This window comes from Muscardinus avellanarius, assembly GCF_963383645.1.
Source record: "Muscardinus avellanarius genome assembly, chromosome: 2".
In the NCBI taxonomy this organism is placed as follows: Eukaryota; Metazoa; Chordata; class Mammalia; order Rodentia; family Gliridae; genus Muscardinus; species Muscardinus avellanarius.
In genome coordinates, this window is record NC_137787.1 from 7,102,603 (window position 1) to 7,117,222 (window position 14,620).

At 48.1% G+C, this 14,620-nt stretch overlaps 1 protein-coding gene across 4 annotated transcripts in view; it reads right to left on the reverse strand.

Annotated features, from left to right (window-relative positions):
• Positions 1-13,384: 13,384 nt before the first annotated feature.
• The window catches only part of ATG16L1 (autophagy related 16 like 1), a gene marked incomplete at both ends in the record, with an annotated part of 40,776 nt that continues 39,540 nt past the window's right edge, over positions 13,385-14,620 (reverse strand). For all 4 annotated transcript variants that reach the window (XM_080690224.1, XM_080690223.1, XM_080690222.1 and 1 more), the window contains 2 exons: positions 13,385-13,478; positions 14,213-14,314. In XM_080690224.1, coding sequence (XP_080546350.1) covers positions 13,385-13,478; positions 14,213-14,314 — 196 coding nt within the window. The remainder of the gene's footprint in view (positions 13,479-14,212; positions 14,315-14,620) is intronic.

The window sequence follows — 14,620 nt, forward strand, 5'->3', positions numbered from 1 at the left end:
GAGAAGAAGAAGAAGAAGAAGAAGAAGAAGAAGAAGAAGAAGAAGAAGAAGAGGAGGAGGAGGAGGAGGAGGAGGAGGAGGAGGAGGAAGAGGAGGAGGAGGAGGAGGAGGAAGAGTGGAGGAGGAGGAGGAAGAGGAGGGGAAGGAAGAGGAGGAGGAAGAGTGGAGGAGGAGGAGGAAGAGGAGGGGAAGGAAGAGGAGGAGGAGGAGGAGGAGGGGGAGGAGAGAGAGAGGGAGAGGGAGAGGGAAGCTGGGTTTGGTGGTGCACACCTGTAATCCCAGTACTTGGGAGGCTGAGACAGGAGCATCACTCTCACCAACTTAGTAAGATCTTTCAAAATAAAGAATAAAAAGGGCTGAGGGTGGAGCTCAGAGGTAGAATGCCTCTTGGTTCAATCCCAGTACTCATTCCAAAGAAGGAAGGAAGGAAGGAAGGAAGGAAGGAAGGAAGGAAGGAAGGAAGGAAGGAAGGGAGAGGGAAATATATAAAAAATATTTGAAAGTGCCCACAGTCCCATCTGACAGCTCCTACTAAGACCCCGGCCTCGGCCCCTCTCCCACAGGCCGTCTCAGCAGTCTGGAATGAAATGCTGGGTTTCCTTCATAATAAAATCCACGGAAGGCACCGAGAAAAGGCAAGGTTGGGCAGCCGACGGCCCGGAAACACCCGTGCCCGCTTCTCCCTCGCTCGGGTTGCGGTGGGCACATACCTCGTGACTCGTCACCACCAAGACGGCCGGCCGGGTGGTCAGGAGAGGGTGCTGGGGCTGGGATGACGAGCGGCCGGCTCCTGCTCTGAGCCAGCGGCGCCGTCACCCGAGGACTCCGCAGAGACACAGCCGGCCCCGCTGAAGTGTGGGGAATTTGTAGGGATCTGGCGAGGGCGCCCAGCACCGGATCTTGGTGCCTAGAAGCCAAATCCCACGTAAGGAGCAGAGTGGAAATTGGATTAGCGCCGTGAGGGCGAACTGCAGCTTCAGCGGTTTGGAGCATTGGGGCAGAGCCCACCTCCTTCCAGAGGCTCCCCAGATGCAAGGGAGGCAAATAGCAGGTGGAAAGCTGCTTTTGATCCTAAACCTCTTTGGGGTTCTGGAAATAGACTGCTTATCCCTCAGCTCCTGGGCATCAAAGACAAGATTCTCAAGTGAACGGCAAGTGTGATTAGGCTCAGCAGGCCGCGTGTAAACAATAAGGTCAAGGAGAAAGGTCAGCCCCGAGATGACCCCGGCGTGGCCTAAGCCTCGCTGGCCGTGTCCCTGCATCCCGCGTCCTGTTGACTCCGCTGGGGGTCTGCTGGGCTGCCCTGAAACGCCTGCACCTGCGTCTCCCTGGCCCCAGCACCTCATGAGTCCACACTGTGACCTTGGCTTCTCTGGATCTGATGACCCCCAACTCCACCTTCTCCATGCCCAGCAGAGAGACCCCCAGCCCTGACCCCTGGCCCCCTGCTTAGGACGTCCCCTGCTCTCAAGATGGGGCAAGCTCCTTAGAAGACCACAGCCTCCCCTGCCTGCCGCACCCACCGCTGCCTTCCTGCTGGGAACACTGCTCTCTCCTGCCTCCTCCGGGGACTCTCCTTTTCCTTCGATGTTAGCCCAGAGTTATGTCCTTGGGGAAGAGGGTCCGGCCCCCAGGATGAGGCACGGTCGGTCAGGCTTAGCCCTCACCTGGGAGGTGGTTTGATGGTCTCGGTTCCCTTACCCGGCTCTAGGCTCTGTGGGGTGACACCTGTGACACTGTTTTCCTCACTTTTTGAAGAGCAACACCTGCTCCCAAGAGCACTCAGGGAATGATGGGCTAGGGAGCTGGGCCACGGACACGCTTACGTAGCACACGTGGTCCCATGTGTAGGAGTCAGGCAGCAAGTATAGGCAGAAAGCCCGGTGTGACATTTGGGGTGTAGCATCCATCCCGACTCTGGTGGCTTCTCATCCATGTCTGGACCATGCTTGGAGGTCCTGCACAACGCACACGCCTTAACTCTGCACCGCTCTGTCTCTAGCCCACTCTGTTCTTTAAACCTGCCCCAGGGCCTTTGAACTTGCGTTTCCTCTTCCCACAGGTTGGCACAGGACTGGCTCTTGTATTCCTTCGAGTCTCGTTCAACACCAGCTGTTCATCACACCTCCAAGGGCAAACCAACTCAATTCACTTCGTACTTCCGCTGTCTGGATTATTTTTCTCCACAGCAGTTACCACCATCTTGCATACAAGAGAGCTTTCTTATTTATCTTGTTCGCTGTCCATCTCTCTCCCCTCACAGAAGAGTAAATTGTAGGGACGTAGACGTTTTTGATTATTCTCTACTTGTTGCGTCTCCGACACTTAGAACAGGGGCTTCACAGACATCAGGAAAATCAAGTCATTAGAGAGCTACAGTGTAATAGCGGATGATAATCCTTTTGTTTTACCTAAAATTGGTGTAACTTTAGTTTCCAAGGAAAAAACTTTTTTTTTTTTTTAAGCAGTACTGGGGATAGAAATTCTATCTCCAAGCTACTTCCCAACCCTATTTTTTATTCTTTATTTTGAAACGGTCTCACTGAGTGCAAAGGGCCTAAGTAGCTGAGGCTGTCCTCGAACCATGATCCTCCCACCTCAGCCTTCCAAATGCTGGGATTACAAGCGTGCGCCACCACTCCCAGCTGGAAAAAAATTATTATTATTATTTTTTTTGGTGGTACTGGGGTTTCTGGAAGCCCTTCTACCTCCGGGCTACACTCCCAGACCTATTTTTACATTTTTATTTGGAAACAGGGTCTCCTAAGCCAGCTCACGGGGCTGGCTTCGAACCTGCGCGATCCTCCTGTCTCTGCCTCCCAAGCGCGGGGATTACAAGCGTGCGCCACCACGCCCGGCGGAAAAAAAATTATTTTTGAAGACAGAGGAATGCTCCCAGGCATGGTGGCCCATGCCTATAATCCCAGTACTCGGGAGGCTGAGACAGTAGGATTTCAGACTCGGGCCAGTTGCAGCAATTTAGCAAGACCCTCAGCTACTTATCAAGGCCCTGTTTCAAAATAAAAAAAAATAAAGGGGGTGGGGGTGTGACTCAGAGGTAGAATGTCCCTGGGTTCAGCCTCCAGTACTCCCCCAATCCAGAGGAATACAGCTAATAAATGTAAAAGGGACGATTGAAGAAAACATCTTGGGACATGCTGGGGTTGTATTCATCATGTGTTTGTAGTTTCTGTATTTCTGATGCCAGGAGACCATCATCGCTCACCCCCAGGGTGTGCCAATTCCTAGAGACGGTTAAGGACTGGTCTTCCCAGTGCCCTGTTTATATGAATGAACCAAGCCAGGGCCTGGCCCCAACCCTCTTCATCCTGCCGTTCCCGAGCTGCTGGCCCTGTCCCACCAGCCACTTCTCAGCCTGCTCGCCCTGCCTGGCCCGTTCCTTCCCACAAAAGCCACGACTCCTGCCCACACCTCCCCTCGCTCCCCGGAGCCTCCTCCTGTGGCTCTGCACGGCACGGCGCACCCTCCCCAGGGAGCGAGGTGACAAGCTCTCATAATGGCAGTTGTCTCCTGATCTGTGGGCCTCCATCCCTAGACTTCAGTAATAGTAAAAGTTGTATTTTAAAATATATATTCAAGCCAGGCGTGGTGGCACACGCTTGTAATCCCCGTGCTTGGGAGGCTGGACAGGAGGGTCGCACAGGTTCGAAGCCAGCCTCAGCTACTTAGTGAGGCTCTCGGCAACTTAGTGAGACCCTGTTTCCAAATAAAATAGAAAATAGGTCTGGGAGTGTAGCTCGAAGGTAGAAAGCCTCAGGGTTCCACCCCAGTACCACACACACACACACACACACACACACACACACAATAGGTTCTTGCTAGGTTGCTGAGGCTGGACTCGAACCTGTGATCCAAGTACTAGCCTCCTAAGTACTAGGATTACAGGTGTGTGCCATGTACCTGTAATCCTGACTAAACAAAGGTTGTAAAATGTGTAGTGTGATCATATTCTGTAAATACACACATTGCATGTGTGTAGGCGCACACACGTTACACACATATCTACATACACTGCTCAGATGCATGCTATGTGAGATGTGTAATAAGGAACTAATATTGGTGCTCTCTGTGTCATGGAAATATTAGGTTTTGATTATTTAAAAATGTACTACCAGGCTTGGTGGTACAATATAATCCCAGTGCTTTAGTGAGACTCTCATCAAGTTAGCGAGACCCTATTTCCGAATAAGAAATAAAATTGGGCTAGGGCCGTAGCTCAAAGGTAGAATGCCTCTGGGTTCAATCCCCAGTGCCACCAAAAAAAAAAAAAAAAAAAAAAAAGGTTTTTTGTCTGTAATTTTCACATTTTCTCCCATAATCATGTGCTGATCTTATAATAGAAACATTAAAAAATAAGAGCGCATGCCTGAGCCGGGCGTGGTGGGCACGCTTGTGATCCCGGGCTTGGGAGTCGGAGATGGGAGGATCAGGAGGATCGCGGGCAGGTTGGAAGCCAGCCTCAGCTGGCTTAAGAGACCCTGTTTCCAAATAAAAATATAAAAACGGGTCTGGGAGTGTAGCCCGAAGGTAGAAGGGCTTCCAGGAACCCCAGTATCACCAAAAAAAAAAAAAAAAAAAAAAAAAGAGTGCATGCCTGTGACCCCTGTCCTTGAAGGACTGCCTCTGTCCTTGAAGGACGCAGCTTCAATGACAGTCTCAGGAACTTAGTGAGACCCTGTTTCAAAATAAAAAAAATCAGATGGTTTGGGGTATGTTTCTATCAGCTCTTCCCCCAACCCCGCAGCCTCTTGGCAAGTACAAATCTGCCTTCTGACCTTGGTTCTGCATTGTAGAATTTTATTATGTAATTTCAGAACACAGAGAAAAATTGGAAGTAAAAATACAAAAAACACCCACACGGTCAACACTGAGACTCAACCAGTAACGTTTCGTGGCAGGTGCTTGCTCATCTCTGTCCAACTCTTGTTTTTTTTCCCCTTGGTACTGAGGATTGAATCCAGAGGCATTCTACCTCTGAGCTACACTCCCAGCCTTTTTTTTTTTCAGGTCTGGGGATGGAACCCAGGGGCATTTGACCTCTGAGCTACACCCCCTGCCCTATTTTTTATTCTTTATTTTGAAACAGGGTCTCACTAAATTGTGGAGGGCCTAAGTAGCTGAGGCTGTCCGCGAACCGCCATCCTCTAGTCTCAGCCTCCCGAATGCTGGGATTACAAGCGTGCGCCACCACGCCCGGCTACTCCCAGCCATTTTTACTTTTTATTTTTTGTGATATTGGGGATTGAACCAAGGGGCATTCTACCCCTAAGCTATACCTCCCGGACCCAGTCTTATTTTTTAGTTTTATTTTGAAGCAGAGTCTCCCTAGGTTGACGAGAGCCTCACTACTTGCTGAGGCTGCTCTCGAGCCTGGGATCCTCCTGCCTCAGCCTCCCAAGTACTGGGATTACAAGTGTGCACCACCACGCACAACTTAGTTTTTATATTTATTTATTTATTTATTTATTTATTTATTTATTTACTTTTGCGGGTCTGGGGATAGAACCCAGGGGCATTCTACCTCCGAGCTGCACCCCCCAGCCCTATTTTTTATTCTTTATTTTGAAAAGAGGGTCTCACAAAATTGCGGAGGCTAACTTCTATTTGAACCTGGGATCCTCCCATCTCAGCCTCCCAAGCACTGGCATGCACCACTGCCTCCAGCTTGTTTTTCCCTTTTTAACCATTTGAAAGAAAATGCAAGCCAGGCGTGGTGGCACACGCTTGTAATATCAGTACTCGGGAGGCTGAGACAGGAGGATCGCAGTTGGAGGACAGCCTCAGCTACTTAGTGAGGCCCTTTGCATCTCAGTGAGACCCTGTTTCAAAATAAAGAATAAAAAATAGGGCTGGGGGTGTAACGTGGAGGTAGAATTCCCCTAGGTTCCATCCCCAGTACTCCAGTACTGCAGAAAGAAAGAAAGAAAGAAAGAAAGAAAGAAAGAAAGAAAGAAAGAAAGAAAGAACAGACATCACAACGTTTTATCCATAAATATTTCAGAACACATAAGGACAGAACTGTCCTTTCTTTTTTTAAAATAGCCAGAGCCCAAAGTCATTTAGAAAAAAGCCCTTACTTGGCAAAAATCAAGAGCTGGCGCCCTTCCCTGAGGCTGCTTTGTGAACGTCCCGGTCTGTGCATTCCCCAAGCCTGGGAAGGGCCAGTTTGGCACTTGTAACACGTGGCGCCTCGGGCTTCAGATCCGAGCCACACTGGCAGCGTGGGACGCTGGGCTAAGAGGCTTACGGGCTCCGGGCTTAGCTCAACATCTCAGGGCTTATAGGGCACATGCTCAAGGAAAATGGGCACCTCCTGCCCATCTGCAGGAAAATGGGAACCGTGTGTCCTCGCTGCCTTGTTAATGAGCACAGAACACCTGAGAGGTTTAAGGCAAGTGGTATTTATGAAGAGTGGCGTGCTTTTAAAAGCTATCAGCTCAGGCTGGGCATGGCGGTGCAACCCTGTGATCCCGGTACTTGGGAGGCTGAGACAGGAGGCTGGTGGGTGGCCTCAGCAACCTAGCAAGAGCTTGTTTTCAAATAAATAAGTAAATAGCCGGGCATGGTGGCGCACGCTTGTAAACCCTGTGCTTGGGAGGCAGAGATAGGAGGATGGTGCAGGTTCGAAGCCAGCCCCGCTGGCTTAAGAGACCCTGTTTCTAAATAATAAAAATGTAAAATGGGTCTGGGAGTGTAGCCTGAAGGTAGAAGGGCTTCCAGGAACCCCAGTACCACACACACACACACACACACACACACACACACACACACACACACACACCAAAAAAAAAAAAGAAAGAAAAAAAGAAAAAGAAAAAAAAGCAAGTAAATAAATAAAAGAGCTGGGGTCTCAGCTGCTTAGTGAGGCCCTCTACAACTCAGTAAGACCGTGTTTCAAAAATGAAGAATAAAAAATAGGGCTGAGAGTGTAGCTCAGAGGTAGAATGCCCCTGAGTTCAATCCCTAATAAAAACCAAAAAGAAAAAAGAAACCCCAAAACACTTTGTCTACATGGCAGCCTGTGGGTGGAACTGGGGATTGAACTTAGAGGTGTTTTGCCTTTGAGCTCCAACCCCAGCTCTATCTTTAAGTTTTGAAACAGGGTCTTCCTTTCCTAAGTGACGATATGCTTGGCTTCAAACCTAGGATCCTTCTGTTTCAGCCTCCCGAGTAACTGGGACTACAGGTGTGCGCCACCACATCTGGCTTAGAATTGGGGTTCTTGCTAAGTTGCTGAGGGTCTTCTGCTGAAGCTAGCCTTGAACCTGGGATCCTGTCTCAGCCTCCAAGTACTGAGACTACAGGTGTGTACCACCACACCCAGCTGAATTGTTCACTTTAAGAGTTTATGTGGCTCTCAACTAGAAAAATTATTTAATTTTCTGTGGCACTGGGGGTTGAGCCCGGGGCATTCTACCTCCAAGCTATGCTCCTAGCTCTATTTTTATTTTAATTAATTAATTAATTATGATTATTATTTTGCGGTACTGGGGATGGAACCCAGGGACAGTCTACCCCTGAGCTACAACCCCAGCTCTATTTTTTTATTCTTTATTTTAAAACAGGGTCTCACTGGTTGCAAAGGGCCTCACTAAGTAGCCGAGGCTGTTCACGAACCAAAATCCTCCTGTTTTAGCCTTCTAAGTCCTGGGATTTCAAGCGTGTACCACCACACCTGGCTTTTCTAGTTTTATTTATTTATTTATTTATTTATTTATTTATTTATTTATTTATTTATTTATTTGGTACTGGGGTTTCTGGAAACCCTTCTACCTCCGGGCTACACTCCCAGACCTATTTTTATATTTTTTATTTGGAAACAGGGTCTCTTACGCCAGCGCGGCTGGCTTCGAGCCTCCGTGATCCTCCTGTCTCTGCCTCCCAAGCGCAGGGATTACAAGCGTGCGCCACCACACCCGGCCTATTTTTATTTTTAAATAGGGTCTCACCACTTGCTGAAGCTATCCTCAAACCTGCAATCTTCCTGTCTCAGGCTTGCAAGTACTGGGGTTACAGGTGTGAGCTATCACACTCAGCTGGTCAATTTATTATTTTAAAATAGTAAGAAATACGCAAGCAGGGTGTGGTGACACACGTTTGTAATCCCAGCATTTAAGAGGGTGAGACAGGAGGATCACAGTTTGAGGACAGCCTCAGCTACTTACTTAGTGATGCCCTTTGCAACTCAGTGAGATCCTGTTTCAAAATAATAAAAAATAAATAGGGCTGGGAATGTAGCTCAGAGGTAGAATGCCTGTGGGTTCTACCCCCAGTACCACAAAAAAAAAAAAAAAAAAGGAAGAAAAAAAACAGTATGGAAATTCCTTAGAAAACTGGGAATAGATCCACCATTTGATCCAGCTATACCACTCCTGGGTATCTTTCCAAAGAGGTTGACATCAGAGAACTACATTAACATATGCATACCCATGTTCATAGCAGCAGTTTGTAATAGCCAAAATATGGAACCAACCTAGATCTCCATCAACAGATGAGTGGATTGCAAAATTATGGGAAATACACACAATGGAATTCTACTCAGCTATAAAGAATAAAATAATAGCATTTGCAAGAAGATGGAAGGAGCTGGAGAACATTACATTGTGAGATTAGTGGAGCACAGAAAGAGAAGGGACATATGTTTTCTCTAATATGCCCAAGCTAGGGAGGAGTGGTCATACCAGAGGGACTCCAGATGATGGAGGGGAAATGTCAGCCAAGCTAGAATGGAAGGAGAGGAGAGGAAGAAAGCTGAGGCTGTTCAATGGAGGAGCTACATACGAATATGTGTAATAGCATAAATATAAAATGGTTAACCTGGGCACTCTCTATTGGGGGGGAGGGAAATGGAGGGGGAAGGGCATGAAGCACAATGTAAATATACACCACTCTCAATATGTTCCACTTATAAAAAATAAATTTTTAAAAAAAAAAGTCATTATAACCCAGTATATACACACTTATATCTAGAGAAAAATTTCCACAAAATAATACTTCTAATTTTTAAAACTCCTTTCCTTCCTGCTTTCTATTTTTTTAATTTTTAAAAAATTTTTTTGGTGCACTGTATTCATACATCATAGTGGGATACAAACTTTTGTAGACATAGATGCACACATCGCCCAGTCAGCCCCCACCCAATCCCCACCCCATTCCCTCCCCATCCCTCCTTCCCATGCTTGGCTTAGTGGTTGACATCTAGTATTATAGCAATTTATCCAAAATTAAAAATGATAATCTCACATAACAGTTTCATTTGTCTGATACCAAGCTTTTGATAACTTAAAGATAACATTTCAATATTTCTTTTTGCTTTCTTTTTTACCAGAGAATAATTTTTTTCTTTTCTTTTTTTTTTAGGTGAAACTATCATATATTTATATATTTATTTTTCAGGAAAAAAAATCTATCCTAATATAGAATATGGACTCTAGATACCCAAAACGATCTTGAAAAAGAACAAAGCTAGAAGATATATATTTTCTGATTTCAAACCAAATAAAGCTACAATAATTGAAACAGTGTAGTACTGTTCTAAAGGCAGATATATAAACCATTGGAGTTAAATAAAAGCCTAGAGCTAAATTCTTTCATATATTGTCAAGTTATTTTTGACAAGGTTTTCAAGAACATTTGGTGGGGGAAATAATAATCTTTTAACTAAATATTGTTAAAAAAATAATTACATGAAAAAGAATAAAATTGGACCCTTACCTAACACCATATACAAATATTAACTCAAAATAGAGAAAAGACCTAAATATAAATCTTAAGACTATAAACTTTTAGAAGAAAATCTGGGTCATAAAATCTCACAACACTGAAATTGGCAGTGATTTCTTGGATATGATTTCAATGGCACAGGCAACAGAAGAGTATACAAAGTCCCTACCAAAAAAAAAAATATTGTATATCCAAAGACAATGTAAACAGAGTTAAAAGTTACTGATTGAATGGGATAAAATATTTCTAAATGCTATATCTGAAGGTATATTAATATTCCAACTAGAATTCCTAAAAATTAGCAACAATAAAAGCAAACAATACAATTTAGAGATAGGTAAAAGACTAACATAAATAATGAATCTCCACAGATAACCAATCTTAGTTGTCTGTTGAATGGAAAATCTTGTTTCTCTGGTTCTGGTGTGTGTTACCTATTTCTTCTTTGTAGTTAATCTCTTTGAGTATTTTCTCTAGCGCTGGTTTTGAAGACATAAATTCCTTCAGTTTCTGTTTGTCGTGGAAACTTCTTATTTCTCCATCTAATTTGATAGGAAGTTTTGCTGGGTAGGAAATTTTTGGCTGGAAGTTGTTTTCTTTCAGAGTTTGGAATATGTTACTCCAAGCCCTTCTGGCTCTCATGACTTGGTTTGGGAAGTCTGGAGTGATTCTAATTGGTTTGCCTCTGAATGTCACTTGGCCCTTTGTTTTTGTTGCCTTTAAGATTCTCTGCTTGTCTTCCACATTGGTCATTTTGACAATTATGTGGCATGGGGATCCTCTTCTCCGATCCTGTCTAAAGGGAGTTCTATAAGTTTCCTGGACCTGTGTATCGACCTCTTGCTCTATGTTTGGAAAATTTTCTGCTATTACTTCCTTGAAGAGATTGTTGATCCCTTTGGTTTCACTTTCTTTTCCCTCCTCTATTCCAATTATTCTTAGGTTAGCTCTCTTAAAATGGGCCCATATTTCTTCAATGTCAGATTCCTGCTGTTGGATATTTTTTTCTAGATTAGAAACTATGTGTTCATTTTTGGAATGATCATCTTCTAAGAGCAAGATTCTGTTCTCCATGTGGTCTAATCGGTTGTTTGTGCTTTGAATTGAGGCCTTTACTTCATTAATTGCATCCTTTATCTCTTTTTGGCTCTCTCTGAATTCTTTTCGAAACAGCTCTATTATTTCTACAGTTATTTTCCTGATTTGATCTTCTAGACAGCTCTGAATTTGTTTTATCAGGTTCTGATGTTGTGGGGTTGTGAGCATTCATTGCTCCATTGTTATTCCTCTTTCCCAAACTTTCGGAAGTTTGTGCCTTCTCTGGGTTCTTCCTTTGGGTCACTATGACTTCACTTAAGGTGCTCTGGATCTTGAGTCTGTAGTATCTCAGACCCCACTACTCCTTTACTGGGTTGTATCACAAGAGTTTCAGACCCAGGGAGTCGATAGAGGCTGCTTTAGACTATGGGGGCTGCCAGGTTGGGCGTTCTCCTATGGTGTGATATCTCTGCCACCGCCACTCCCCCACTGGGTCAAGTCCCTGAGAGTGCAGTACTGGGATTTCTCCTCTCCGGCCTGCAATTTGACTCACTGTTGTTGAATACGCAGTCGAGCTGTAGTGGACTTGGTGAATTTGCTGCTGCTGCCACCGGTGGCAATATGGCGCTGCTGCCACACCCTCAGCCATGAGGTTGGCATATTTCTTCTCTGGTTTTGAGCTCCGCTCTGAGTCCCTGCAGCATGTGCTGAGCTCAGCCACTGGAAGCTTTAGATGCTCCCTGCGCCAAAAAATCCCGCCCGGCTGTTCCGCAGCGGCTCACCTTGGCTTGCTGTAGGCGTCCGGTGAATTCGCTGCTGCCGCCGGCAGTAAGGCACTGCTGCCACGTCCTCAGGCGTGAGGCTGGTGTATCTCGTCTGTGGCTCTGAGCTCTGTTCTGAGTCCCCTTCCTCTCTGGAGCCTGGTGATTTTTTTGTTTCTCTGGTGATGGTGTTATTTGGCTATGAAAGGCACAGATTTTGTGGTAATGGAGACTGGTTGTTAGCGGGGCTCTTAAGCCCCGCTTTTCTCGGTCGCCATCTTCCCAAAAGTCCCCTCCTTCCTGCTTTTTCTTTCAGCTATGATTATCTCCACAAGAGGGTCCTTAGGGCCTCCCAGAGAAGGGGAGCTGGACTCAGGGCCAGTGGGGTCCTTGGCATATGTGATGGGAAAGGATTCAGCACAAGTCAGCAGAGGCAGAGATTTACTTCGCAAAGGTGCATACATTCAAGGGAGAGTGCAGGCCCTTTCCAGAGTGCTGGGATTCTCAGCTCTTCTTTTTTTTTTAAAATTAATTATTTAGTTTTGTGAAACCAGGCTACCGGTGCTTTGTAGAGGCGATTTTGGGATGGGGTGATGTGATGAACAGGACACGCGGGGAGCACCACCCACTACACGCCGAACACCAGGAAACCAAATCAGCTCTCTCCCCTTCTTTCTTAAGGATAAAGAATGAAATAATGAAGCTGGGCATAGTGAGACTGTTTCCAAATAAAAATAAAATCGGGCCGGGGTATAGCTCAGAGGTAGAATGCTCCTGGGTTCAAACCCCAGTGTAAAACACACACACAGAAATAACAGGACACAAGGAGCTGAAAAGTATATAACAGAATTTATTTACAATCAAGTTCTGTTGGGCAACATAATTAAATAAATAAAGACATGCCCTGGCCGGCTTGTGAACCTCCACTCCCCTTCATACCCACTCTCTGAATGGCAAACCGCATAGGAGAGGCCGGCAGGGAGGGAGCCAGGCAGCGTGCCCGCCTGCGTCAGGGAGGCAGCCTGGCTCCTTCCCCTCTCCAAAATGCCCAGAGAACAGTGTGGAAAAAAGTGATAAAGTGCAAATTAAAACGTGATCAAAACATGGTGCAGTGGACACCTGTGCACAGGTGAGCGTTGAAGCTGTGTCGGCCAGGCCTCGTCACAGCCAGCCCAGGGGCATAGCAGGCCGCACCCGCACGCACCTCTGGGTGTCTGCAGTGATGTTCGGAGCACAATCTTCACACCTGCCACTCACTGCTTCACTGAACAAGGCTGGCACGTGCCCTCTCCTGTCTTAAGATTATTTTTAAAGCAGATTAAGATTTACTTCTTGACCAAGAAGTAGATACACAGAAGAGCTGCTCTGAGTACTAGTGAACAGGGCCGACGCTTCGGCGGCGCGAGGACGAGGTCAGCAGGCTGCGAGCGCCCAGGCCCTTGGCGTCGGGCGGGCCCTGCACTTGGCGCTTCCACTACCCAGCGGCTCAAGCAAGTCCACTGGCCAGTGAGCCAAGATGAGGAAAGTGCCAGGCCGGAACCGACTCTGGGAAGATCGGGAGGCAGAGGAGAGCCGGCTCCCGGAGCGCGGTGGTTGGCACGGCTGCACGGCCAGGAGGCTCGCAGGGCCCGTGCTCCTAGGGAGGTATGGAGATCAGAACTCGTCCATAGCGTTTCCCAGTGTGCAGGCAGGAGCCTGCGCCTCGCGAGGTGACCCGGGGCAGGCCGTTCCGGCGCGATTCTCCCGGGCCACCGGAGACTTCAGTCCAATTCTCAGCAATTCCGCCCACAGGCAGGCCGTGTGCTGTGGGGCCGCGCCTCCTGGGCCCCTCCCGAGGCCGGTCAAGGCTGTGCCCACAGCACAGCTTTGCTGCTCTTGTCCACACTGACGACATGCAAGCCGGAGGGCGACCACGCCACCGAATTGATGGAGGAGCTTTAAGAGAGCAGAAGAACATCAAGTCTCAAGCATCTGGAGCCACAGCCTGCTACAAACCTGCCGCAGTGCACCTGGAAGAGCCTGGCCTGCCCCCATCAGGGACTTAGAACAGCAAAAGAAGCTGGGGGTGCTGTGCACCTGTAATCCCAGCAATCGGAAGGCTGAGACAGGAGGATCACAGATTTGAGGCCAGCATCAGCAACTTAGGAAGGCTGTTTCAAAATAGAAAATAAAAAGGGCCGGGCATGCAGTTCGGAGGCAGACTGCCTCTGGGTTCAATCCCCAGTACCATCAAAAAACAAAACCCAGAAGGATGCAAGAGAACTGTGCTCCGTCTCCTCGGCAGCACTGGAGTGAAAGGTGCCTGGCTTCTGAGCGTCCAGTCGGAAGGGCTGAGAGAAACCTGGAGACGGAGCTCAAGCCTCGGAAGCCGCGGCCTGCGCGCGGTCAGCGCCGGGCGGAAGCCAGACCAGCAGGGCGCAGGAGGTCAGGAGAGAGCCGAGACCAAAGGGGCTCGGGGCTGCTCGCCAGGGAAAAAAGGTTTGTGAAAATTAGAGACACACGGGACAGAGGGAGGGCAAAGCCCCCCCCCGCCGGCTGCCGTCCTGGCTCCTGCGGGAGCGTCTAGGTGGCAGTCACAGCCTTGAGGGCGGAGGTCGAGCCTGATGGGGACACAGGCCCTGCTTCCCACCGCGGGCAGGGGACAGCGCGCGCTGTCGGGCTCTTCTCACCTGTGCTGTTTTGAGAGGACCTTCTCCACCTTCCCTGTGAGCACACTCCAGACGTAGAGAGAGCCGTCGGCTGAGCCTGCCGCCACGTAGCTGCCGTCGGGGCTGGAGAGGACAGAAAGAGCAAAGCTACTGCCCCTGCCCTCAGTCTGGTGTCCTCAGGGCCCCTGCTGAGAAGGAAGCTTTCTTCTTCATGGGAGCTAAACACAGGACCACCCCTCCGCGTGCCCAGACAGCCGAAGGCGTGCAGTAACACACCTCGCCCTGCCCTAAGGAGGCGTGTGGCTGCGCCCTGCCTGGGCTCCAAGTCCCTAAGCACCCATCAGACTCAGATGACACACGGGGAGATCAAAGCCAGCCGCCACAAGCTGACAGTGGCCAAGGCTGGTCGGCTGCGGGTCAGAGAGCAGG